This window comes from Aspergillus flavus, chromosome 2 (assembly GCF_009017415.1).
Source record: "Aspergillus flavus chromosome 2, complete sequence".
In the NCBI taxonomy this organism is placed as follows: Eukaryota; Fungi; Ascomycota; class Eurotiomycetes; order Eurotiales; family Aspergillaceae; genus Aspergillus; species Aspergillus flavus.
In genome coordinates, this window is record NC_092409.1 from 5,363,727 (window position 1) to 5,389,322 (window position 25,596).

A 25,596-nucleotide genomic window follows, 5' to 3' on the forward strand; every position below is an offset into this window, starting at 1 on the left:
CGCCTCACGGACTTTATTTAAACAGAGGGGGAGGGGGGGAAAAGAGAATAATAAAAAGATATCGAGAAGTGGTTTATACCCCTTATCCAGTGGGATGAGAATATTATAAGAATAAATAAATAAAAAAAGAGACAAATTAAAAAAAGGATGGGCGAGAAAAGAAAATAGAAAATAAAAAAAATAAAATAGGGAAAAAAAAAGGATGATGATGATATTGAGGGAATAAAAAAAAAGTGTTCGGAGGTTTTGGAGAAGGTGACGGGAGATGAAGTAAAATGACGGTCTCGGTATTATTGGTATTAAGGTAGATAATATGTCGTAGTAAGGGAGGGAAAAAAAACTTAACGGTTCCAAAAACACAAGATAAAAATAAACAAGTAGTTGAAGTCACTTTCTTACAACCTTTGCTTCTCTTGTAAAAAGAAAAAGGATTCCTCCTCAAAGCCACACCGTACGACTGGTGCCTCTTTTATTATGGTTTGGGTAAGTTGGCCATGAAATTAAATGGGTATTATTATTAGTACTATGATTATTATTATTATTATTCTATTATTTGATTTATTACTGAGTACTAGTCAGGACTTCGCGGCCTAGTGTACGGAGACTACTACAGCTTCGCACGTTTCCACTAAAACCCCCAAGTGGCTCCAGTCGAACCCGACCGAACGAAAGCTCGAAGGTCACCTTCAGGCTTCAGCGCGCTTCCGGCTCCACAACGTGGCTTTCCCCGTCTCTCTGGCCGTGCGAGCATCGCTCTTGCGGTGGATACGGCTTGGTGCCGATCTGAATGAATAATAATTTATTCTATTTTCTGCTCTAGAGTGCGAGTATGGGAGATACTTACCTACCTACGCCCAGTGCTGAAGAACGCCGCCTATTTGTTTGGTTCGGCCGAAGAGCCCAAAAGCATCATCACAGCTTTCATACTGCATAACGCAAGAAGGTCGGGGACCAATCACATCGGGACTGGAAGCCATCGCCAGGAACCAACCGAGATGAAAAGCGCGTGCTCCTTTTAGAAGCTTACTTTTTATTTCCCTTACCCTGCCCTACCCCAGAACCTTTCAAGGGGTCCATAATCATTCGATTCCAAAGACCAAAAAGTTAACCCAACTTTTTGAAGTGACCAGTGTGTGCTGTCATGCACCTCGCAGCTATCGTGCGACCATTAGCTGCAAATGCCTGCTTACTTCGCACCTATCACATTGTGAGAGCGTCAAGATCGTCAGTGCATATCTCCTACAGCGTGGTCTTGTTATACAATTGCTTTCAAGGAGGCCACCGTTGGAAAATCCTTCCTAATTTGTCGGACACGGAAATCGAAGTGACGGCAGAAAACGAAAAAAGAAAAAAAAAAAAAAAAAAAGAAAAGAAAAAGAAAAAGAAAATTGAAATTTCTAATGCAAAAGACAGGGCAGCCTACATCAGTCGACATCTGCTCTCTTCTCCTTGACGAAATTTCAGGGCGGGAGGTACTTCACTAACTTAGATCATAATCCATGATATGACCAATAAACATCACGGCTAACCCCAACCGATGGGACCCCCTTTTGAAGGGTGTCGAACATGGCCTGAGATTAGAACGACCGATGCGAAAGTTAATTTCCTTCTAGAAAGGTTCGAATAATGGGGAATCGGATGTGATCCTTGGCTTTGGCGAGGGAACCTTGACCCACGCAAGGTCCGGATATGGAGTACAGAAGTTACGTATCATATTTTGAACGGTATGTATAATGTACACGACCCATATGTACGGCTGCACTGAACGCGCATACATGATCATGCCTGCAGGGACAATCTTGCCTCGGTTCTGGGGAAAGGAAAAAATAAATTCCAAAACTGTTGTCCAAAAACTGCATGTCACATCTGCCTGCAGGTTATCACATCACCTCCAGCGCGAACGGAAAAACCGACAGGGATGGGTGAAGTTGAAATGATTACGAAGGGGGGGGGAGGGGAGGGCGGTAATGCGCCGTGGGGATATTTTGGTGCGGGTAACGCACTACCGCCTAGTCCCATCTCGCCTTAGTTGGGCTGCAACTAGTCAGGTTAGTGCTGCTAGTGTACGGACCTGACGGAGGAGGCTGCGACAGTGGTTCTCTCAGGATTTTGGGACTCATCATCTCACGGTGGCTTCTCTCCTTTTCTTCCAGAGAGGGGCTCCACAGCCACCGCACTAACGGGATCCTGCCTGCAAGTTAAAGCTGTTCGTTTGCCTGCCAAGCGAATCCGGTATTCCGCAGACCTTCTAGAAAAATTTGGAACGACGATGGAAGCCTTCTAAAGCGTCCATCGCATGTGCCGTTGCGGCTGCGTAACGCCGTAACCCACTCTGACGCTTGGTCTGAGACGTGATGGGTGGTCAGGTCCCCTGGTGCCTGGGGCGTGTCACGGTCATTTGCCCACCACCCTCTCTCACCGTGGTGGCCTTTTTTAACAGATGCGAAACCGAATGGAAACATTAGCCAAGTCTTTTGCTTCGAATAAAAGAGGTTCTTTATTTATTTTCTCTCTCTTTTTTTTGTTTGGCATTTTCGTCTCTCTTCGAAGCGAGTTTAGATGGCTCACATCTCGATTGCGTCGCGACGTCAACGGATTGACATTAAGTCATCATCATATCATAAGTTTCGCTGCAGAAGTCCGTGTTGGTTGTGAATCAATGATTCAGCAGGACCCACGTCTCCTTTTTACCCTGGGCTTTCTTTCAAATTTATTGGTCAAATATATAGGGCGACGCCAGAGTCAGGGGCGCTCGGGGTCCCGGAGATGTGGCTGGAGGCAGGGACGGATGGACGCATGACGCTCGTCCATAGTTTTTGGGTACGGAGTTTATTGAGATCGCAATAATGACCCAGGGTTATCATTGGACAAATGGTATTCTGCCCATTAGCAACGGGCTGTTTGGCCGGTTTCAAATCTGCCTCTAGTGGTTTTTCTCCCGGGCAAGAATAGGGAGGGATTTCTTTTCTTACTACGAACGGGCTGGGATAAACCGTCAACGGGTCTGCAATGTATAGATTACACAGGGCGATCATCTCCCGTCGTTCACCGTGTCTTTTAACGTCATCATGGCTAGTGGTACGGTCACCAACTCCGGTATATGCTCCATTTGTTTGGATCATACCCAAAACGTAAATCGATCACGTGATGTATCAGTCCCAAAAGTACCTTGGGAACTTCCTTCTAGAGCCGACCGGGAAGGTGCATATGTCAGCCCTGGGGAAGGGACTGGTAAGTAGGTTCATGCATTGGATTTGATCAGACAATGGCCAAGGAGCCGGGACTCTGGTTACTGCAGCCTCATCCATGTTTCGGCGCCAGCGAAAGTTCAGCCACATTGTGTATATATCCGTGCGTGATACAGCAGGACTTGGGGGGGGTTTAGCTGGCACCAAAGACATGAATGAAATCCTCACGAGATGTTTTTTTTGTTCCACCCAAACCTTCTCAATTAAATACTGTACCTAGACATACAAGAAAAGTCCACGACATACCGAAAAGAGAGAATAAACTTTAAGGCTACAACGCCAACCACTAACGAAACGACCCCTAAAGTACTCCGTACCCTGACAAGAAGGGGAAAAAAACCACTCCCCTAAAGTACGACTAAGTAGTTAGTAGCCCCGAGCAAACATAATAGCTCAACCTGTAGTACAACGAACATACGAAGTACTAGTATCTGTCTATCTACTAACATACGTAAGTCGTAAATGCAAGGAACGCACCCAACGAGTCCCACAATCCCACCCATTCTTTGGCTTACCTCACCGACCAGCAACATGCTCCCGAACGAGATGGATGATCTTCCCGGAGATGTGGGTTATGTTTCCGTAGGACAGACAAGCCAGACCAGAGCTGTCCAGACCGACAAATTGACTCGAGCTATGGGGCGCATATGACCAGACACGGAATGTTTCTGGAAGGGCCGTAGAACTATCGAGTGGGCACGGAGGGTCCACCGGGTGGATTAGAGGGATGCGATGGATGCACAATCCGGCCAGTCCGTCAGATAGTTAGCTCGATACAGTACGACCACCTCTTGCCTAGCTTGGAATGAACGGCGGCAGATTTCCGTTGGAGACGACTCCCCTCCCCCTTTAGTAGGGTTTTAGAGGCTTGATGGTCGACAGTCGGTGTGTGGTACCCGTAATAGGTTACGGATTTGGGGTAACTTGTCACGAGGGTCTGGATGGAGAGTAAGACTAGCTGATATTAATGATTAGTGAAGATGTTCTGAAAATTGGTTATGTCCCTTGAGCTTGTAGTCTGACATGTAGGAGAGCGGATGCGTGGATGTGCAGCTAATGTACTCCAGATGTACGGTAGCTGTAGAGTTCAAGCAAGTAAACAATGGGAAAAGGGATGACATAAGTTCTTGGCATGTTTGTTCGCAATGCCAACATCACTTTCGCGATAGCAGTTCAGAGCTTCAATCTCCAATTCTCGGCTTGTCTTATCATTCAGAGATCAAGAAGCGCAGCAATGTCAACCAATTGATGATGCGCCTTGTTAGAAAATCAAAGTATGCACTACATTGTATTCTTTTGCAGTTCAGTGCAATATCTAACTGTGTAGCAGCTCTCATATCCTCAAAACGTCAATGCACCGTTGACCGACATTGAAACGAAATTCCCGTTCTAAAATAAAACGCAAAATAAAAATAAAAACAGTCTCAACCAACATAATCCAAGATGACCAACCTCCGACCAACCATCCGCAAGGCCACCTCCCTCCTCCGCCATCTCAACTCCCCTCACCGAGCGCACTCCACCTCCGTCTCCGCCGATGAACTATCTCACTTCTCCTCGCTCGCCAACAGCTGGTGGGATCCCATGGGCCCCAGCCGGGTCCTCCATCTCATGAACCCCCTCCGCCACGACTTCATCGCATCTTGCCTATTCGACAGCCTCCCACCGCCACGCGCCAGCGCACCCGAGACCTCCACCCCAGTCAACAACCTCCGCTACCTCGATGTCGGCTGCGGCGGCGGCATCTTCGCCGAATCCCTGGCCCGCACGATCCCCACGAACGCAAACAGCCCCTCCCAAACAGTCACGCAAGCAGCGTCCATAACAGCCATCGACCCAACTTCAGCACTCATCAAAATCGCCCGCGACCACGCGCGCATGGATCCCAAAGTCGAAGCGCATCTCCGCGACGGCAAATTCACCTACAAAAACTGCACGCTGGAGGACATCGTCGCATCGCAGCGTGAGACGCCCGAGGATGAGAAGTTTGACATAGTCACGCTCTTTGAGGTCCTTGAGCATGTCGACTCCAATGCCGCTTCGTCGCCTCTTGCCTTTTTGACGAACTGTCTTCGGGTCCTTCGTCCTGGTGGTTGGTTGGTTGGGTCGACTATTGCGCGCACGTTCCCTTCGTTCCTCGTCAACCAGGTCATTGCTGAGGCGCCGTGGCCGATTGGTGTTGTGCCGAGGGGGACGCACGAGTGGAGCAAGTTTGTTAACCCTGATGAGCTGTATGCTTGGGCTCAGGAGGGCCTGATGCGGAGTCAGGATGGAGCGTCGCTGCGTGCTGGAGGTGATGCGTTGCAAGGTATGAGGTGGAAGTGTTCCGGAGTGATGTATTTCCCCGGTATAGGCTGGAAGTTGGTTCCTGGATCGGAGAATTGGGGGAACTATTTCTGGGCTATCAGGAAGGGGCTTTGAGTGGATATCTCGATTTGTGCTTTGTTCAGTTAGGCTAAGGGTGCATCTGGGGCTTGTAAAACAGTATTATTGGGTGTATATATAAAATTGTAGATTACAGATAGAGAAAGCAAATGAATGAGCTTTATGAATTAGGCTGTGGTATAAATATTCGTCACTATTCGTAAAGTACGCCATAACTGGCTCGTGCCGCATCTACCTAAGTAGCAATAGGAGACTGGGATAGAACGTCCGATCTTCGAGTGCACGAGCATTTTTGCACGTGGCGTGTATCTGTTTCATGCTGGGGGCGATTTGAGCAGCGATAGGAGGTTAACGTCCTATAACTTGAACAAAGTGCTCCACGACACTTATGGAATTTCCATCAAGGATTCCACATACAACATCAACGGACTGCACCTGACAGCTATGCTGTTGATATATGTGCAAGGAGTAAGATCGGCTTGGTTAGAGCCGCTACAGTTGCTCATCCGACGATTATCTTCGTCCCTTCCCCTTGCCTTTCTTTTTGTTAGTTTGGGGCTCAGGAACACTGACAGTACCCTGGACGATATCCTCGCTTTCATTCTTCAGCCGTTCAGAGCCGCTAATGAAGAATGTGAGGTCCCTGTTTTGCTCGGTCAAGTCTGCATTCGTCGCCTTGAGACTTTCTACTTCGGAAGTCAGGTGTTCAATGCGTTGCATCAAACTTTCATTCATAGTTTTCTCTTCTCGCCACTCCTTTTCCATTTTGCGCGCCATCCCCTCGAACTTCTCTGCACGTTTCTCGGCACGGGTCTTGTCTCGTTCGAGGTTGGGTAATGTCTCATTTTCCAGTTTATCGTATTGTGTGTGCAATGAGCGAAAGTTCGCGGTGGCTTTCTCGGCTGCTTCCTGCGCCGAAGCTGCGGCTGCGCTGGCCTGGGATGCCTTGTCAACAGCTCGCTCGACGATCTCCTCAAAATATGCTCGCTGACTCTCCAGCTGGCTTGTAAGTAGATGGGTGTACTCCACACTCATATTTTCTAGCTTTTCCCGGGGTACTGCGTCTGTCCAGTCTGGCGGGTCGAGCGCACTGTTGTCCGCGGCCGGGAGCTCTACAAGTTTGCCGTCGGTTTTGCTTTGTATGATGCGGTGAACATATGCGTCACCCACATAGTCCCAGACACGTTGCGTAGCGAGGTCCATGGCAAACGCGTGGGAGGTTTCTTTGTAGTGATCAAAAGCATGCGCGCCATCGTAGCGACCGCAACCGACAACCCCGCAGATCAGGCAAATCCAAAGGTTGATGTCGGAATGGCACACACTGCATTCAGCCGGTTCGTCTTCGTAGAGTGCGCCCTGACTGCTTCTGCGGAACTCGTCTTGTGTGTAGCGACAGACGGGACACCCACTACCCTTCCACTTCTGCAGGCATGTACAATGGAAAACATGTTGACAGATTATCGTAAGCAGGCCAGTGGTCTCATCCATGCGTTCTAGACAGACAGGGCATGTTGGCAGCTCCACGAGGGCTGGTGTGGGAGGTGCTAAAGGTCTCGTAGATAGTGTGGCTGATGGTATGGAACTAGATTGTCCTGTAGAGGATATGGTTGCACGCTGGGGACTGGTCGCAGAATGAGATAAGAGAGTGTTCTGATGAGTGGCCGTACCCCCGTGCTGTGCTTGTGAATCCACGACTTGAACCTCCACTGATTTCACGAATACGACATGGCATGTTTCAGGCTTTTCGAGACAACAATGAGAAATCAGTACCAAGACATGCAATTATACCTGCGTAATACGACAAGAAGGTTACTGCTAGAGTAACACTCACCTCCATGCTATTGAAGACCTTCCCATTCCATTCCTTCTGCCATTCCTTAGCCTTCTTCCCGCTGCGAAACTTCAACAGAACCATATACCGATTGGCTCTGGCGGTCCTAATCATCCGGAAATGGCTCACGTCATCCATGCTTGCCTCACCCACAAATCCCAGAAAATCCGATGGTGACATATATGACGGAACGGCGAGTATACACAAAGTCGTGCAGTCATCGTCTGGATACAGGAAGGAAGATTGTTCCCCCACCTGCACGTCCTGACGTGGGTTAGAGCCCCCGCCCAGTTCATCGTACGGTTGTCTCGCAGCAGCGGATCCTTTTAGGTACGAAGGATAATCCTCCTCAACTAAATACGGCGTCTCCTGTGCATCTCGGTACAGATGCACTATTCCCCAGACACTATCGGGGGTTTGTTGGTCGAGCGGTATGTATTTGCCCCTCGTACGTAGACCCCCGAGAATATCAGTGCCGATTCCTGTTGCAACGAGGTTATCCCTGGGATCGCTTCGTCTACCAGCCCGCTTCGAGGCTATTGCCTCCTGGTCCGAGGGTATCATATCAATGCACTCGACTGAAAGTTTATCCAATCTCGGGTCCTTCTCAAAATCGGGGGCGCTGGTCGGCGATTTCGTATAAAGGCGAGGGGTAGTGGGATGTACAGTCTGGACTACGGAATTCAAGCTGCAAGCGTCGCTAGAAAGAAGCGTCGAAGAGCTTGGGAGTTTTCCGTTCGGATGATAGCGGGCTGAGCGTCGCGACCGCTTCTGAATTGGCTGTAAAGCTTCACATATGGAGTCAAAGGCTAATGAAGTTGGAGACGGATCGTCCGCACTGTGGAAGGCGCCTCGGGAATCAGATGAAGGGCGTGCAAATAATTCAATCACAAGGTGGTAAAAATATGAGGGCATCCCGGCAGATGCTCATATCGCTGGGTTTTTCCGAGTTATTACGACAACGAGATTCAAACTGGTTAGATTTTGTTTTGTCTAGAACATTCATCCATAGCTTGACTTCCATCCCGCCTTCGGCGAGCCGTTTGTCACGTGTGATAGGGAGCTGTGGCAAAATGGATGCGATAACAGCGGTGAGATCAATAACAAGGAGGGATTACTCAACTTTAACTTGTCGCATTCTCAAATAGTTTTATGCGCAAATAAACAAAAGAAGACAAGGAGATTGCTATCTACATCTACTAGATGAGACACTACCAGAAGAGACAGTTCTATACCAAGCTTGAATGCGTAGCACAATAAACCGAACAGAATCGGTTGTTATTCATTGTAGAGAAGGATCGTAGATAATGGGGACTGAACTATGTAATGCACCACAACATTGTGTAGTGATACAGAAAGAAGTATGCTGTTGAATCATATCATAAAGGCCTAGAACCAACCGAACGCCATGCAAGGCTACTCAACCCAGTTGAGTAACGATAGCAGAAAATCAAACAAGACATTAGTTTCCACCACGGAGACGCAGGACCAAGTGTAAGGTGCTCTCCTTCTGAATATTGTAGTCTGAGAGCGTGCGTCCATCCTCTAGCTGCTTGCCAGCAAAGATAAGACGTTGCTGGTCTGGGGGAATACCCTCCTTGTCTTGGATCTTTGACTTGACGTTGTCGATAGTGTCCGAGCTTTCAACTTCCAAAGTGATAGTCTTGCCAGTGAGCGTCTTAACGAAGATCTGCATACCACCACGAAGACGGAGGACCAAGTGCAATGTAGACTCTTTCTGGATGTTGTAATCGGACAAAGTGCGGCCATCTTCGAGCTGCTTGCCGGCGAAAATGAGACGCTGCTGGTCAGGAGGAATTCCCTCTTTATCTTGAATCTTTGACTTCACATTATCGATCGTGTCGGATGATTCAACCTCCAGCGTAATTGTCTTTCCGGTGAGAGTCTTGACGAAAATCTGCATACCACCACGCAAGCGCAGAACCAAGTGGAGAGTAGATTCCTTCTGAATGTTGTAGTCCGACAGAGTACGACCGTCCTCGAGCTGCTTACCAGCGAAGATCAAACGCTGCTGGTCGGGGGGAATGCCTTCTTTGTCCTGGATTTTGCTCTTAACGTTGTCGATGGTATCGCTTGACTCAACCTCAAGGGTGATAGTCTTTCCAGTGAGGGTCTTCACGACTACAGATAGATCAGTTAGTAAGCTGACAACTTGATATTGTTGCAGGTGGCAAACAGGGCAATAGGGAACTTACAGATCTGCATTCCACCACGGAGACGAAGAACAAGGTGGAGGGTGGACTCCTTCTGGATGTTATAGTCAGAGAGGGTACGGCCATCCTCAAGCTGCTTGCCAGCGAAGATCAGGCGCTGCTGGTCAGGAGGAATGCCTTCCTTATCCTGAATCTTGCTCTTGACGTTGTCGATAGTGTCGCTCGACTCGACCTCCAAAGTGATGGTCTTGCCGGTAACTAGAGACGAACAGAGTGTTAGATGCCAGGTGGCGCTAGACTGGAGATGGGAGTCAGGTATACTCACGAGTCTTGACGAAGATCTGCATGATGACGACGGTGAAAGTATTTCAGTTGTATAGAAGGTAGTAAGGAGTATTTTTAGGGAGACGTTGGGAGAAAGGTAGGTGGACAACAGCCGCAGTGACTGAGAGGATGATGGAGGATGAAGAAGTTAGAAGGCGAGAAGGAGAAAGAGCAGTTTAAGTAGGTGGTCAGGAGAGATGAGGGGAGAGGCAACGGAGGCAAAGCGCCTTAGTCAGTCAGGGTCGGTCAGTGATAGGTCGATAACGTGATGTAAGGACGGACCATGGCGGTCAATTCACTCTTAAATGGATAAGCGCCGGCTGAACCTTAGGATTCTGGCATCTCCTGGCACTTTCTTCTCCTTTTCCGGCCAGTCAGAGGGCGATCCTTTGTTCCTCCGCTCGGCGATTTCTCAGTTGGGCTTGGGGAAACTGCTAGAAGTGTTCCGGCGGATGACTCAGTCGACTCGCTATCGACTCCTACTTGTTGGCTTCTACATGCGATTATGGTACTGCGAGAGTACTACTGGGTTCAAAGTTTTCACTAGAATGGTGGCTGTGGACGACGAAAACCGAAGGAATTGTGTCATCCATACCTTGGGGAAGAGTCATTATCAGTTTAAGGATGGAGTAGGGACGATTCCGTCCGTACCCGCCACTGACGCCACCAGTCGGTATCTTCAAACGGAAATCTTCCATTTTCCTTCGTTACCTATAATGGAAACCAAAACGATGTCGAAGATTTGCTACGTTTGTGGTAAGCGCTAACTTGTTTTTTTTTTCATGGTGATATCTTTGAAAGGTGATTAATACCTGTGTCCTGACTCTGGCGACCTCCTGCGCGGTGTCGCTGCAAGAAGCGATGACGTGTGAAATCCAGGCTTATCGCCCCGTGAGGGGGCAGTGGACACTCTGAGTAGCCTAATAGTTGGGTCTCTGAGACGGCCCCGGCCAGCGCTAACGGCAGGAGGGTCAGGTGATCGACCTTGCGCATCCGGTAATTCTCCACTCCTGAATAGGCAGGTACAATGATTACCTAGCTAACCAGCGCAACTACTGCGCCTATTAATGAAGCGAAGTGACTTGTACAAGCCACAATAGCAACACTACTTGCGTGGTCTTATTTAATACTCCTGAGCTGATTGATTCTTTTGAGCATTTCCTTACGACTACTTATAGTTAGCTTTATACCATGTGCTGTTTATCTGATCTACAGATTCTGGAGGCATCTACTACTTATGTGCTATTTAGATGGTAGGCTGAATAGCCTGGGGGAGATAGCCTCAGCGAGTAGTTGAAACGCTACCCTTCAGCTAAATGGTCTAGAATCGAGTTTCTATCTTGGTAATACATAAAGGCCTAACCCTAGGAGGTCTTGATCTTAGAATGTTGCTGTCAGCACGCCGAAATGGAACAAGAAGAAGAAAATTGTGGCCTGAAAAAACGGTCATTAATATAGAAACCAGTTAGTATTGGTTGCCTGAACTTCATACAGACCGTCGGGCACCCCATTCGGGACTAGTAGGCTTATAGGGGCAGTGGACATAAAACAAGATATAAGTAGTTGTATATGCTCACTCAAACGGAATTTACTCTCACGGTGCAAGTTACGCTGAAAAAATAACGATATAGCTTACGGCGTTCAAAACCTAGCGCAAAATATAGTATATTCTTGAGACTGGTAAGAACTCAACGCTCTACCTCTGCTCAATGTCTATGTTTAATCTATGTTTAATCTATACTAATCCTAGCCCGATCAGGAGCTTCGTTACAGTGTCAAGCAATGGGTGACGTGAAATATGAGCTGTCCGACATGGACAAAATGGGTATCACAAAGACTGTGAAAGTCTTACTATTCTATGAGCTCCAACCCACCATTGATCTAGAAAAATTGATCATTTCCCTGGCGGAAGGTGTGAAGAACGCGACCAGCCAACTGCCATTTATGGCAGGGAATTTGGAATTCAACGAGCATGGTAAACTTTGCATTGTGATACCACCAGGAAGCCAGGTCAAGCTCAGCACTCGCCGGTTTGAGTCTAAGGAACAAAAGTCGCTTTCTGCCCTAGTCCAGGACTCGTTTTCTCCAGATCATATAGACTTTACTGAGCTTTTACCGGAGGAATCAGCAGCCCCAAAGCAGGTATGCGCTCTGCAACTAAGTCTCGTGGAGGGTGGCCTGATTCTAGGATTGTGGATGAATCACGCGGCTGGGGACTGGTCTTCCATTGATACATTTATGTCTCTTATCTGTCAAAGCTGCAAGGCATATCAGGAAGGGCTGGAGATGCCTACCTACATTCCAGACCTCAACAGAGCTCCATACAATGCCCCAGAGACTGGCACAACCTCCTCCAGAGAGGAGCATCTGGAAAAGCTCCCAATGTTCTATGTCATGGAGAAGAGTCAATTTAAGCTAAAGCCGCCACCTACCTTCCGATCAAGCATATACCGGATCTCTGAGGCATCCATTCAAAAGCTCAAAGCGCGGTGCACCCCATATCTGACCGAGGTTGACTACATAACCTCATACGACTGCATATCTGCCCTTGCCTGGACGTCAATTACCCGTGCTCGGCTCAACCTGCACCCAGAGAAATCCTCTTCGCCATCCCGTTTCGTCCACCCCATTGATGTCCGCACTCGAGATCCAGAGAAGAAAACTTCTGAACGCTACTTCGGCAACGCCGTCATCGGGACCCAAGCAGGCCCTACCACTGCCCAGGCCCTAATTTCAGATGGTGACCGTGGATTCGCAGCTGCAGCTACCCTAATCCGTCAATCTATAAACTCCACTAGCCTATCCACAATCAGCCGCATGACCTCCCTCATGAAGTCACTCGCTCCCACGGAGACACTGGGTTCCCAGGCAGACTTCAGTGACATGGATGTGTTCATGAATACCTGGTACTCGGGGAACGCAGAAAAGTACGATATTGGGGGTGATTTGAGACCTGTTGCATTTCGGGTTCCTTCGTCCTTTCCCGGAGCTTTCGCGGTAATCTTGCCAAACTTTTCGAGCGGAGCAACGAGGGTCTTCGAGGTTTTAGTGCAGGTAGAGGTTGAGGAGCATGAGGTGCTCAGGAAGGACCAGGACTTTTTAAGGTATTTTGAGATTGTTGCATGACGGGGATTGGTTTATTTTTCTAATAGAAGTGATTATTCCATCCTCATGATGGTATAACTGTAAGAGATATAGCCAGGTCTCTGTATTCCACAAGAACAAAAGATCACATACATCTGAATCTACGATTCAGATTGCCCTGGTCAAACCTATATAGTTCCGTCGTTACAATAGCATCTTCTAGTTCTCAAGGTAAATAGGAACGTTATGCAGCATTCTGATAAATAAACATTGCATTACGTAGTAGTTCAACCCTTTTAATATAACATATCAGGATAGCCCATCCCAACCTAGTTATGGTGGAGATGTTTTCTTCCCTACTTGTACTATGTAGGTTAGCATTCCTAACGCAGACGGGCGAGACGAAGTAATTTGCCATGGGTATTGCCATGGACCCGTGCGACGACTTTTCCTTCGAGGTGGAGGGCTCCATCTTCAAACCTGGTTAGCAATGTTACCGTGACATAAGCTTACTGTCAGCTTTTGGAACTGACCTTCAGAAAGAAGATTGATTGTCCCCCGCGCCAGTATTACATGGAACTGTGAAGACGAGATATGGATCGATGAAGCGGTACAGTGGGCTTCAATCTATCAATTTGGGGGCTATTTAGACGAATTATGATTGGCCACTTCGTCTCGACAGAAATGAGGCTGTGCAAACTACTACATGTACTAATTTTGCGCAGATGCTACCTAGCTCGATGGCATGAACTACCTATTACGGAGGAATTTACGGAACACAAAACACGCGGGAACGAAAATCAGCTGTCACAACAGCTGTGAATGCTTATTGATACCTGAGTCAAGACGATTCCCTCACCAAGGGCAGATTCAATGGCATCAACCTTACAACTGCTTCATCTGCCCACGGAGATCCTGATAAGGATTCTAGAAGAGGTCCCATCGCAAGCCTCACTTGCGAATCTCGCGCGGACATGCCGACAGCTACAAATACTGGTAGAGCCCTATCTCTACCGGTCTGTCTATCTGGGCAACCATGCCGGAGAAAGCTTCACCTACGCTATGGACCGTAAAGCGGTCCGCGCAGAATACATACAAGAGCTGGTGATCCATTATCACTATGTTGAAGATGTTCCGAATGAGGACGAGTACTATCCAATCCTCGTGGAGAGCCTGGTGCCGACAATCGGCCGTCTGATCAACTTGAGACAACTTGTTGTCAAGGGCCTCGAATATGATATATGTAGATCTTATGATGATCCGGATTTCGGGCCTCGTCCAAGACTCGACGCTTTGTCTGAGATATGGTCCTGGCTCTTCCAGCAATCAAGCCACGCGATGGCAGGCGTTCTGCCTTCCTTAACAACATGTCTGCTACCCCGTGCCCCCCTTACTCTATACATACACAGACTAACAATCTCAAGGCGAGCTAATCATGAACGACCTTACACCCATCGAAAACGAAACAGGCGACATGTGGTACTTTTCCTCGCGCGAGACTGTCCTGCTTCACCCCACGCTACAAAACCTGAGCATAGTAGCAGCCATCATCTCGGACCTGCGCTCAGAAACACTAAGTTACATCAAGAAACCCTGGTTCAACCCAACATCCCTAGAAACCCTGAACCTGCTCTGCTGCGACGTATCACCACAGTCTCTCCGCGAGATGCTCCAGTTCCCCAAAGCCCTCAAGAACTTCACCCTAAGGGGATCCCCCTGGACGACCCGATGGGAATTCTTCCTCACAGACCGAGTCGGGATCGTGGACGTCCTCAAAACCCAAGCACATTCACTCCTGAACCTCGAACTAGACTTCTACCTACGCACAAACTGCCCAGCCCTCGACTTCCGGGACTTCAAATGCCTCCAACAACTCACCATCGACCCGAAGGTCCTAAGAGGTGATCATTACACGCAGAGCCCCGAGACGAAGGAACACCTCCGCAAACATTGCCACCTGCCTCGGAGTCTCCGATGTCTGCGTTTCCGGGAGTATAAAGAACGGAGCAGACCGGATCTGCTAACGCTATCTATTGTTCTCGACTGGGTGATATCTGGGGGGTTACCGAATCTAGAGAACATTACGATCCAGTCGGCTACGTTCTTTTCGGAGGCGATATTAGACGCATCAGCCCCGGATGGAAAGTCGTTCCAGCAGGCGTTCGGGGATGTCGGGGTGGAGGTGGTAGTGGAGCGTGTGCGGTCTGCCCTTGATGATGAACACCTTACCATTGATTGTAGATGTTGTTCGTTCTATTGGCGGTATTTGAATCAATGGGATGATTGAATCGGTACCGAACCATACAATTCCTCGTTTTGGTTGAATATATCACATCATACCCACTGTGGAGTCACCGACTCGTAGTCCAAATTTAGGGACTCTTCAACGGTAAAGACTAGTAAAACAAGATGGTAAACCAATATATCTGTAAACGTGGCTATGGTATACGGTGAGGAAAGCCTCGTTGCCTCGTTCTCAAAATAGTAGTACAGGAAGACCCAAATTTAGGACAAATTGCCCAATGCAGTCGAAACTTCGTACAGGACACATGGCGGTATGCTGCCGTAGCCGAATTCGCCCGAGTCCGAGGGAGCACTGGGGACAGATTGGCTGGTACGAGGCCAACTCATTGTTCTACGGGGTTAGTGTGACTTTGACCCCATTATTGCTACTGGTTGCTGGGGTTGCAAATGTCGAGACGGTGTAAGTTCTGTACGAGTCTCACTTTGAGGGTCTGTTCGAGTTGGTCTGTATATGAATTGATATTTATTACCCTGTGACTTGGCTCTGGCTTCAAGGCAACCAAGGGCAGCGGAGTGTGCTATCACACTAATTTGGATTAAAAACAGGAAAGGAAAACCAATAAGAGTGAAACTTCATGCCACACAACCCTTCCCACACTCCGATATTGAGATACAATCCCCATAATAGATAACACGATCAGAATGATAAGAGCAGTAATCAAGATAAATCAACGGAAACACACATGCACACACAGACATACGCTAATCAGGCACATAAATGCAAAAAAGCAGCGTCATGAAGCGGGAACTAGCCTCCACTATACGTCGGCAACTCGGTTGCGCTCATCGTTTGCTGCTGGAAAACATTTCGTGACCATACAATATCATGACATTCGTGATCCTCATCATCGCTGTTTATAATACTGTGCGAGAAAGGTACACCACTAGAAGCAAAAAGAGTGTGTAAGTTGAAACGACGCAAAAGACAACACGTGAGCTTTAGGCTAGACTGGCAAAAACAAGAAATAAAAAAAAAAATACGTAGAGAAGACCGAGACGGAAAACAAGAATGAATAGAACGATCGTAGTCGCTAATGGCTTTAATGCGAGTCATAATCGTGAATGCCGGCATATCTCATAGTTTCATACCGTGCCGATGCCGTCATCGTTGAGAAGCCGTGAGAAAAACAAGCGCAATGTACCATCATTCTCATAACTTATCGTTTAGTTGGCGCGGACAACAAGTCTTGAAACAAACTTATTCGATAAACAGTCAAAGTCCTTGGGGTTAAATTTCGAACTGGAGCGGCTACGGAGATAGCTCTCTGGACAGGAGGTTAGCCAAGACAAATACGCTACGTGGTATTCGACTTTCTTACCATATTGCGTGACATGTTGGCGAACCTCAGTCATTGCGCTGCAGACATCCGGGTTCGAGTGTAGCAGGTGGTGGTGCTTTTGTGTTTCCCACTCGGTGAATGCGGGAAGTTTCTGCGAAATCGCTTGGAACAAGCCAACAATAACTCCGACGGGGGTAGTCTCCATATCGTTGCAGAATTTCTCGACAGCGGCAGGATCCTTGCAACCGTCAGCATCTCTGTAAAATCTCATATTATCTCAAAGACAACATACCCGAGTGCGGTAATGACAGTCGAACTGCATCTCTTCCCACACGGCCAAAAGGATGGACGCCAGGATGAAGATTGTTGGCCAGTTCTTAAGCTTCTCCCCGCTGTATACGCTGGAATACAGGCTCGAGAGCTCTTCCAGAACATCCTTTTGCAACTCACGCCACATGTTTGCCATAGCACACTTGATTTGGAAGTTGATCATTACTGGTGCCAATGTCTTGCCCTTGAACTTTGAACCCTCTACATCAACCTTTCCAAGAAGTCCATCTTCCTCGCCCAGGCCTTCGACCAACGTAATGTGGAGCGTCAGATTGTAGGCAACGATAAGCTTCAAGGCCTTGCGGATCACCGGCATTTTTGTGCGGTAATAGAACCGGAACGCGGTTTTCAGCATTTGTGTCAGGAACGGAGTGCCTTCAAAGTAGTCATCAACGAATTTCTCGAAAGTGCCGTTTCCATCGATATGGCGATCGAGATAATCGGATAACATAGCGTGTGAAATCCCTTCCATTCCAGCAGAAAGCTTAGCGGTTTCCACCTCGTACTTCGTCGGTCCTCGGTTGTACGTCTCTACCCAGTCGACATTAAAGCACTGATCGTTGTGCACATAAACCTCGCGAGCATTGATGGGAAGAATTTGACCATAGCCATGGGTGATGAAGAGAGTCCTCTCATGCTCTGAGAACCCTTTGATATTGCCTACTGAGAACCCAAGAGAGATATGACGCTCGTAGTCAGCTTTCCAATCCTTCATGAAGTAGCCAATCTCCTTAATGTCAATGCGGGTGCATGGCACCTGCCATAACCGAGCGTGCGATGGTTGACAGCCAGCACAGGGTTCGCCTTTGTCGCACTATCTTGGCGGTCAGTCAACTGTCTCACGGCTCGCCTTATCAGTGATTGGACGGACTACTCACAGTTTTCTTCAAGAACTTGCAACGGAGACACGCTCTCAACTTGCGGATCTCGCTGGCCTGTTTCCGCTGATCTGGCTTGAGCGGACCCTTCCGTTTTCCAACACGCTTCTCGGTCTCTGGCTTTCCATTTTGCGACTGCTTCCGAACCTTTGTCTCTGCAGTCTTAGCAGCTATAGGGCTCTTGCGGGATGGCTTCCTCGTAGGAGGAGAGGTAGATGAGGATGACCCAGTGGACCGTGTAGGCGATGAAGGCTTCTTCATGGGGACAGGGATAGGTCGCACAATGGCCACAGGACTGACCGCAGTCGGTGACTGCGAGCCATGCGAGGTATGGTCGAATGACACGCGTCGGGTCATTGTGTTATTGAAGGCGGCGTCAAAGTTGGTGTCCGAGCTGGGCGAGTTAACTGGATTTGAAATCTCTACAAAGCTGCCATATGACGTTGAGTAGGATGACTCCGAGAGGCTTCTGTCATGCAATGTCTGCGTGGGATTGATGAAGAAGCCTTGGTCGGGGAAGTACTCATGCGAGCGGCGCGGCTCAATAGTGCTCCAGCCATTGTCGCTGCTCGAACTGGTCAACGAACGGACCTCCAAGTACGTGTCCGCTGGCGAGCTGCTGTCTATTACGTTCTGCGGCGCGGCGTATGAGGGGATCTCGGGTAGGCCATGCGCCAGGCCATCGGACGGAAAGGCCATTAAGTCAGATTGCAGATCTTGATAAGGAAAAGGAACCATGTCAACCGGCGCGGACAGAGGCAGATATGGACCGTCTAAGAGACTCCCACTCAAGGGTCCTTGGGGTGTACCAGAGATTAAATCAATGGGGGACGAGTGGATGGGCATCCCATAGCTTGCGGTCGTGAACTGAGGAGCGGAGGAGGCTTCCTCATGAGAGTACTGAAGGTGGGGTTGCATGTGCTGGAATTGCCAGTCGACCATCAGATTGGGATCCTGAGCTACCGACTGTTCAAATGCGTGACCGCTGGTTTGCAAGGGAGAAATGTCTCGCGCTCCTTCTGCTCGGTGGGAAGCCTGGTGGTCCACCGCCACGGGCCATGACTGAGGCTGGAGGTAGTTTCTCGAGTCATAATCGAGGCCGATAAAGCCGTCGTTGGAAATATCGACATTTGACATCGTGTCAATTGACTATGTACCAAGGGAGGAGGGGAACAAGAAATAGGAAAGGGAAAAATTCATCAAAAAATAAAATAAAATAAACGACAGGCGGGTGGTACAAAAAACAAATAAGAGGTAGGATTGGAAGTGAAATCGGCAGCAGCGAAGCCTGAGGACAAAGGGCTTCGGGTGAGCAGAAAGCCCAGAATCCGGGGGTACGAAAGAAAAGAAGAGAAGAGGATGATAGGATGAGGCCATGGCGGGCATGAAGCGGTGGGGAGCAAAGCAGCGGTGAGGCGGGAGTTGCGTCGACCGGAGATACGCTAGGGGATCCTGGGATGGAGTTATCGCTATCGGAGTGGGGAGGTTGGGTCATCCGCCGTCCCGTCATGCCTTCCCACTGGCTTGTCTGGGGGGGAAAGAGGAACGGGAATCATGCTACCGTGACCATGATTAAATGCCACGCCGCTTGTAATTTATTATTTCTCCGCTCTCTCTCTCACTCACTCACACAGACACACACACACTTTCTACCTACTGCCTCGAGGTACTGTACTCGGTATATTTTTCTGGTTTTCTGTCTCGTCTGGTAACGGCTCCGTTAGAGTGGCAACAAATTACTCAACCCATTTAACCATAACTTTCACGAGTGGTCGACATGCTTCTAGGGTAATATCTGCATCAAACTAGTTCAAACTTCAGTTGAGTGTGGACTAGTTTCTCCCCACTGCCCTGTATGGTAATGGTTGAGTAAATACACTACGTACTCGGAACCTTCGACACATTCCTCGATTGACGAGTCTCATGATATTCCCTTTTCTCTGTCGGATCGCCAATTGTTAGGGTTATAGATACGCTAGTGGAAGACACACATGCATCCGATTTCCCTACCGTGCTTAGCGTGGCGTTTCCTAATGGAGGTCTATTCTTTACTGTACAGAGCAAGCAGGTATATTACGTTTCAAAAGTATGTACATCAGGGAGTACATACCTTCAATGCAGCAGTAGCATGCGCTCCTTCATCATATGTCTTAGTGAGCAGCCATTGACATTGACACAAATGTCAGTCATTCACCTTGCATTTTTCTACCCTTTTCTGACTTCTTGTCAGCACGGTTAGATGTTCTCGTGCTGACAACAAGCATGATAGTAAAGAGAGGCTGGTCCCGTTTACCCGAGTCCCACGGTACAGCCACGGTTTCCTCCGTCAAAGACACATGGGTGCACATTCGGGAAAGAAGATCAGTGGAAACCATCAAGATCGTTATTATTTGACGGGCTCCTCCTACCCATTGGTAGTTGGCTCCGATCCAGTAGGCCGTGGCAATAGTGTTGGGGCTCGGAAAGACCCCGCTGACCATACTCGTACGCACGGTATGGTAATTGAGGACCTCCTGCTCTCTACCTTCCTAAGATAGATTACCTTGTAGCAGAATGTGCTCTCTGTATGGATGCGTGTCCAGACTGGCAGCCTTTGCTCGGACGAATCAGTCAATATTCACTGCCAATTATAGCCTCGCCTCCGTCAACGTTCAATCACTGACGCACACATGTTGACGACAGGGCGGCTGACGCTGCAGTAGCTTCAACCCAGTATTACCTGGTTTACCATACAGGGCTGTTCTAGGCGCGGGAAAGAAAATCATTTTGGACTAGTTCTTCACTTGGCACTTCCGCAATGAAGATGAGATAATTGACGATGAGATGCTGATAATGATACCTGCTTGCTGACTGGTTGTCTTCGGTTGAATGTTTTTGTTTTCTCTTGATTGTTTGCCTTGGTTTCTTTTTCTTCCTCAACAAGTCCCATCATGTGGAAAAGTTCACTTCTTACGCTCGCTCGTCGGAACAATTACCTATATCTCCTCTGGATGCTACGTGTTTCACCTCGAATATTTGAGTTTATGTTGGTTCTCGACCCTCAAGCGGTAAACAGCCGAGGGCCGATCCATGACAGCATGAGTGCCAGCAATACTGATGGGGTTTGAAGACGAAGATGATAGATCAAAATCGGCGCTCGAGCAAATCCCTGAAGTTGGGAGCGATGAGAAAAGTCAATCGTGGCCACATTGTCCGCCAGACCCAAAAAAGAGACAGAAGCAGACAAGGTTGCTCTTAGCTCTATTTTTCCAGGGTTCTTGCAAGGTGGCTAGGGCGTAAGAAACCGTTTTGCATCTGAAATTCAGCTTTCGGAGGCCCGTGGGCTCCACATTGAGGAAGCCCATCAACTAACTCGATCCATTTTGCCTACGACGAAGAAATCGTTTCGGCTCGCTTGGGTTCTGACTCGCAGCTTGCCACGCCATCCGCCGCATGCAATAACACATCCAATGGGTAGCTCCATAATAGGTAACTACTTAAGTTCCAAATGGCGGATATCTTTGTTGACAAGATTGGCGCTTAAGTGGCTGTGTCTAATACTGATTGATCAGCGCCGCCCTTGGTGGGAACGTAGCCGTACGTGGTGGTCTGTGTGCGCGAATCATCCTGGTATACTTCGTACCAGGAATAGGCATTAGGTAGTGCCGCCCTTGACTAACCTTGAATCCTGATGAGATATATGCAGACCATGTTCGCTCACGATTATTAGCTGTCGAGATACAAGGATCCTATCGATCAGTCACGGTAGCATCTCACTCGTGATATCAGATCGTCTTCCATTTTTTGTAAGCATTGTACGCTGCAAAACAGTGTCTTGAGAGGCGATGGACTTAGCCGACAGCCCCTCATCCGACGCCTAAAGTTAGTTGATCAACAACTAGTTAGGATTAAGAACTGGACTACCTCTATTAGTCCAACAAGGGCTTTCATAGCGCAAATACCGGATTAGGTACCCATCTGGCTAGGTTGCGAGATGGTTATTGGGTTGAATCCTTCACCCCGTGCCCACCGGCTGATCCTTTCCGACTTTGCTTTTGGTGGGAGCCTTAGGAAAAAGGAATGCTAGTCACGGGACCACGGGTCCTTTGACGGAAACGTGGAAGGTTATGACGGTAAGGACAGTACGGAGTACAGCCAGGCCTGAAAAATATGGATCTTCGGTTTGGCATTGACATTCCTGGTACTACTCCCTAAAAAAGAATAATTTAAGATAATAGAACCCGGAACAATGCAACAGTCATACTAGCAACATTCTGTCATTGAATTCCTAGAAATGGATATGAGGGTGGTGAATGAAGAGTACAATAATAGTTAAAACTTGCACAGAGGGCAAAAGGTGTCTACCATAGTGAGGGGGATGACCCACCCGCTCCAGTGGGAAAAAAAGAACAATGAATGCGCTTTCTCCATTGCCAATAACAGAACAATAGCAGTGAGATCGCTTACTTGATTACTATTGTCATCGACATTAGCTCCCTTTGTTCACAAGATTATATACAGATCTAAGCTTCCTCGGAAGATTTCATGCCTGTCACTTCAGCGACAGGAAAGCAGCGTCGAAAAGTTCGTTTCGCTTCGACCAGTCAAATATCGGCGGGAAAGTCAAGCATCACGCCCAATCAACCGGCAGGAAGCCGTCCGTCATCGACAACTCTTTCGCAGGATCATACACTGCCTAAGCAACAGAGCAAAATGAGCGAAACTCAAGTACATCCTGCGGTGCCAGCGCTGTTCAAGGAGCTGCCGATCATCCAAGACGCTCTCACTACCGAGACAACCAATCTTCAAGAAGAAACAGTAAACAAATGCCTACCATTCCTAAAAGGTATCCATAGCAGTCAAAAGGGACCGTTCAACCAGTTTGGGGTGCCAGCACTTAACCGTGATGATCATATTGCCTATCTGTATGACTCGCTAGAGGACTATCCGGGGAGCTTTGTGGCCCTTGATGCCAGTCGTCCCTGGATGGTTTACTGGGCTTTAGCTGGCTTAGCCCTACTAGGTGAAGATATCAGTCAGTTCCGTGAACGGTAAGCAAGCGCCTGGCTGCCTTGACCTGCACTGTTGTAGAATCGTTGGGGAGTGTGCTCTGCCTATGATCGTCGATTACTGTTTTCAGTAACTCAATGTCTAAATTCATTCCTTCCTAGGGTAATTACGTCGTTTAGACCTATGCAGAACCCCACTGGTGGATTTGGAGGAGGGCATGGCCAATTGTCCCACTGCGCACCCACGTATGCTGCTGTGCTATCACTCGCCATGGTTGGTGGCGAAGAGGCTTTCCAATTGATCGATCGAAAGGCAATGTGAGTTGTATAGCTGCCACCGTTGAAGATCTGTGCATCGTTAACCTGGGACCAGGTGGAGATGGCTCGGAAGGCTGAAGCAGCCCGACGGTGGCTTTAGAGTCTCCGAGGGTGGGGAAGAAGATGTGAGGTAATAGCTCTCCTATCTATCGTCCTACTACTCGATTTAACGGAGTGTCATACCAGAGGCGCTTATTGCGCGATGGTGCTCTTATCGCTCCTTGACCTGCCACTTACCTTGCCACCCGATGCTGAAGCTCGGAAGCATGGGTTCGAAACGTTCACGAGTGGCCTGTCAGATTATCTATCAAGATGTAAGTGGTATCTTAGTTTAGTCTAGTTGACGGGAGTGCTCATAGGCCATAGGCCAGACATTCGAAGGTGGCATCTCCGGTAATCCCGGGTCGGAGGCGCATGGCGCCTACGCCTTTTGCGCTTTGGCGTGCCTATGCATTCTAGGCGAGCCCGAAGCGACCATTTCCAGGTAAGTAGCTGCATAAGCTTGCTACTCCCCCACTTTTCGCTGAGAATGTTAGATGCGTGGATGTACCAATGCTCCTATCATGGCTTTCTGCTCGACAGTACGCTCCTGAAGGAGGGTTCGCTGGACGGACCAACAAGTTGGTGGATGGATGTTACAGCTTTTGGGTCGGGGGTTGTTGGCCACTGATTCAATCCGCAATTAACGGCACCCAACCAGCTACAGCTCCTAAGCAGACCTCAACTGGCAACCTCTATAGCCGTGAAGGCCTGACAAGATACATCCTTGCTTGCTGTCAGGGAAAGCATGGAGGGCTTCGTGACAAGCCCGGAAAGTATGGCCATTCCATATAGATCTGTTGCAGCGCAATGTATGAAAGCTAACTGTCAAACATAGACATCCAGATTCGTACCACACCTGCTATACTCTCACTGGACTGAGCACGACCCAATATCACCACTACCATACCGATGCTAGCGCAAGCTCCAGGGGGGACTTCTCCTCTGCATTTTCCTGGAAATCCCTTCCTGTCACCAGCTCAGACAATCAAGGATCAGACTTGAGTGTATTCGATGAGAAGGATCGGCTCGCAGCGCTCCACCCACTATATGTCATTCCCCATCAGGCTGCCGAGAATATGCGTATCTGGTACGAAAATGCACCGCTTGAGGTTTAGTTGACTCTGGGCAAATTAACGAGTGTGGAGTGCACTAAAGATGAGAAATGATCTATAAAGCAGATTGCTATTATTTGTACAGTAAAAATGCAACACCATAATTGCTCTTGCTCACGACCCCCATGTCATACGTTCACCGGAGAACGCGTCATCCAGTAAGCTCGAGGATTAATGAGCTGTGTTTGCAAATGAACAAGACGTAAGGGATGGAATTTGTAGGTAAGTAGGGAAGAAATCACGGGACATTGGTGGTACCGGCTGTTGGGACACTGCATGAAGTGGAATGATTTCCTGCAGAACTTGAATTCCCCGTGTATGACTGAGTCAACGGTTGCCCTGTATCTTGATTATCCAGGTGGCGGACTTGATGGTCCGGAAGCATTTGTTCGAAAGAAATTCCCTTTAACAATCTTTTTTCTCATCACTGGTACAGTCAACCATAGGCCTTCCGTCGTGACATTGAACTTCGTCCCAAAGTGCCCACTATGTCTTGTATTCTTTAACGTTACTTCCAAAAACCCCCACCTACCAATACAAAGAGAAAGAAAGAACGAAGGTTAAATTCCAAACTTTGTTCTACCCCCGTTACTTTCTGCGAGGGAAAAAGAAGGCAGACTCACACAATGCACTGCACAGACTGCAGTCTGTCAGTCGAGGGTAGGGGATAGGGATCAACAGTGGTGCAAATGGCAATTGAATTGGACAATTGAAGGATCATTATTACTTACTTACTGACTACTACTACTCTGCAGGATGGCGGTTATACTTCTCTCTTCGTCTCGTGTAAAGGTGACATGGATTCCCCGCCGCGCCAAACGACCAGACTGCCAACTCATCATTGCATCCGATGCCTGTCTGCCAACCACGGAATGGCTCGTCCAATGGATATGATCGAAGATCCACCGGTGCAAATCCAGAACCAATTTTGTTTTCCCACACGGCTGATGATCGTCCAAACCGGGGATTTTATGACGATGCCCGTGAATTTGTGGGAGCCGCCGCTCGCTGTTGATGAAAATAATCTATCTATCTTCGTCCTTTCAAGTGCTGAATGATCACAGGATAGACGTCGAATATTTCCGAGGAGGCGGTCAATTCACACAGGAGACGTTTTCGGATCACTTACCGAGTCGATGATGATCGTGATCGTCCCTCACTCAGCATTGGCCTGAGCAAACAGTTGTGGCCGGGTCCATCGTGGCTAATACTATTTCTTGACTAAAAGTGGCACTCTTTTTGTTTTCTTTTTATTTCTTTTTCTTCTTCCCCCCCCCCCCCCCCCCTCTCCTCTCACC

General features: G+C 48.4%; 8 protein-coding genes across 8 annotated transcripts; 5 read left to right on the forward strand and 3 right to left on the reverse strand.

Moving 5' to 3' along the window:
• Positions 1–4,440: 4,440 nt before the first annotated feature.
• On the forward strand, positions 4,441–5,792 carry F9C07_2278205 (3-demethylubiquinone-9 3-methyltransferase). Its single transcript, XM_041284984.2, has 2 exons — positions 4,441–4,522; positions 4,579–5,792. The coding sequence occupies exon 2, from the start codon at positions 4,692–4,694 to the stop codon at positions 5,667–5,669; it is 978 nt and encodes a 325-aa protein (XP_041143545.1). The 5' UTR covers positions 4,441–4,522; positions 4,579–4,691; the 3' UTR covers positions 5,670–5,792.
• F9C07_2132365 (cytoplasmic Zn-finger protein) lies at positions 5,793–8,780 on the reverse strand. The gene is made up of 2 exons (XM_071509119.1): positions 7,465–8,780; positions 5,793–7,373 (listed from the first exon to the last, which is right to left on the reverse strand). Exons 1-2 carry the CDS (start codon positions 8,377–8,379, stop codon positions 6,147–6,149), a joined length of 2,142 nt encoding a protein of 713 aa, XP_071364034.1. The 5' UTR covers positions 8,380–8,780; the 3' UTR covers positions 5,793–6,146.
• Positions 8,781–8,926: 146 nt separating this feature from the next.
• On the reverse strand, positions 8,927–9,985 carry F9C07_2013 (ubiquitin and ubiquitin-like protein; the record flags this gene model as incomplete). The annotated part of the gene is made up of 3 exons (XM_041290296.1): positions 8,927–9,606; positions 9,681–9,896; positions 9,964–9,985. The coding sequence occupies 3 exons, from the start codon at positions 9,983–9,985 to the stop codon at positions 8,927–8,929; spliced, it is 918 nt and encodes a 305-aa protein (XP_041143547.1).
• A 282-nt stretch (positions 9,986–10,267) lies between these two features.
• F9C07_2012 (uncharacterized protein) lies at positions 10,268–10,729 on the forward strand (the record flags this gene model as incomplete). The annotated part of the gene is made up of 1 exon (XM_071508549.1): positions 10,268–10,729. The coding sequence occupies one exon, from the start codon at positions 10,268–10,270 to the stop codon at positions 10,727–10,729; it is 462 nt and encodes a 153-aa protein (XP_071364035.1).
• A 1,015-nt stretch (positions 10,730–11,744) lies between these two features.
• Positions 11,745–13,088, forward strand: F9C07_2011 (transferase; the record flags this gene model as incomplete). The annotated part of the gene is made up of 1 exon (XM_041284991.1): positions 11,745–13,088. One exon carries the CDS (start codon positions 11,745–11,747, stop codon positions 13,086–13,088), a length of 1,344 nt encoding a protein of 447 aa, XP_041143548.1.
• An 831-nt stretch (positions 13,089–13,919) lies between these two features.
• Positions 13,920–15,333, forward strand: F9C07_2010 (uncharacterized protein; the record flags this gene model as incomplete). Its single annotated transcript, XM_041290288.1, has 2 exons — positions 13,920–14,415; positions 14,471–15,333. 2 exons carry the CDS (start codon positions 13,920–13,922, stop codon positions 15,331–15,333), a joined length of 1,359 nt encoding a protein of 452 aa, XP_041143549.1.
• Positions 15,334–15,732: 399 nt separating this feature from the next.
• Positions 15,733–19,499, reverse strand: F9C07_1337098 (uncharacterized protein). Its single transcript, XM_041290297.2, has 4 exons — positions 17,839–19,499; positions 16,923–17,774; positions 16,670–16,868; positions 15,733–16,615 (listed from the first exon to the last, which is right to left on the reverse strand). Exons 1-4 carry the CDS (start codon positions 18,973–18,975, stop codon positions 16,515–16,517), a joined length of 2,289 nt encoding a protein of 762 aa, XP_041143550.1. The 5' UTR covers positions 18,976–19,499; the 3' UTR covers positions 15,733–16,514.
• A 2,241-nt stretch (positions 19,500–21,740) lies between these two features.
• F9C07_1336826 (CaaX farnesyltransferase beta subunit Ram1) lies at positions 21,741–24,698 on the forward strand. The gene is made up of 7 exons (XM_041290289.2): positions 21,741–22,868; positions 22,989–23,144; positions 23,200–23,274; positions 23,331–23,458; positions 23,511–23,628; positions 23,681–23,959; positions 24,022–24,698. The coding sequence occupies exons 1-7, from the start codon at positions 22,363–22,365 to the stop codon at positions 24,299–24,301; spliced, it is 1,542 nt and encodes a 513-aa protein (XP_041143551.1). The 5' UTR covers positions 21,741–22,362; the 3' UTR covers positions 24,302–24,698.
• The last annotated feature ends 898 nt before the right edge of the window (positions 24,699–25,596 follow it).

Bases quoted from the DNA above. Each gene is read 5' to 3' on its own strand.
- F9C07_1336826 (XM_041290289.2), top strand. From the start codon at position 22,363: ATGCCTGTCACTTCAGCGACAGGAAAGCAGCGTCGAAAAGTTCGTTTC. The intron at 22,869-22,988 runs GTAAGCAAGCGC...ATTCCTTCCTAG, and splicing joins ATCAGTCAGTTCCGTGAACG to GGTAATTACGTCGTTTAGAC. The intron at 23,459-23,510 runs GTAAGTGGTATC...CATAGGCCATAG, and splicing joins GTCAGATTATCTATCAAGAT to GCCAGACATTCGAAGGTGGC.
- F9C07_1337098 (XM_041290297.2), bottom strand. From the start codon at position 18,975: ATGTCAAATGTCGATATTTCCAACGACGGCTTTATCGGCCTCGATTAT. The intron at 17,775-17,838 runs GTGAGTAGTCCG...CCGCCAAGATAG, and splicing joins GCAAGTTCTTGAAGAAAACT to TGCGACAAAGGCGAACCCTG. The intron at 16,869-16,922 runs GTATGTTGTCTT...GACGGTTGCAAG, and splicing joins ACTGTCATTACCGCACTCGG to GATCCTGCCGCTGTCGAGAA.
- F9C07_2278205 (XM_041284984.2), top strand. From the start codon at position 4,692: ATGACCAACCTCCGACCAACCATCCGCAAGGCCACCTCCCTCCTCCGC.
- F9C07_2132365 (XM_071509119.1), bottom strand. From the start codon at position 8,379: ATGCCCTCATATTTTTACCACCTTGTGATTGAATTATTTGCACGCCCT. The intron at 7,374-7,464 runs GTGAGTGTTACT...TGTCTCGAAAAG, and splicing joins AGGTCTTCAATAGCATGGAG to CCTGAAACATGCCATGTCGT.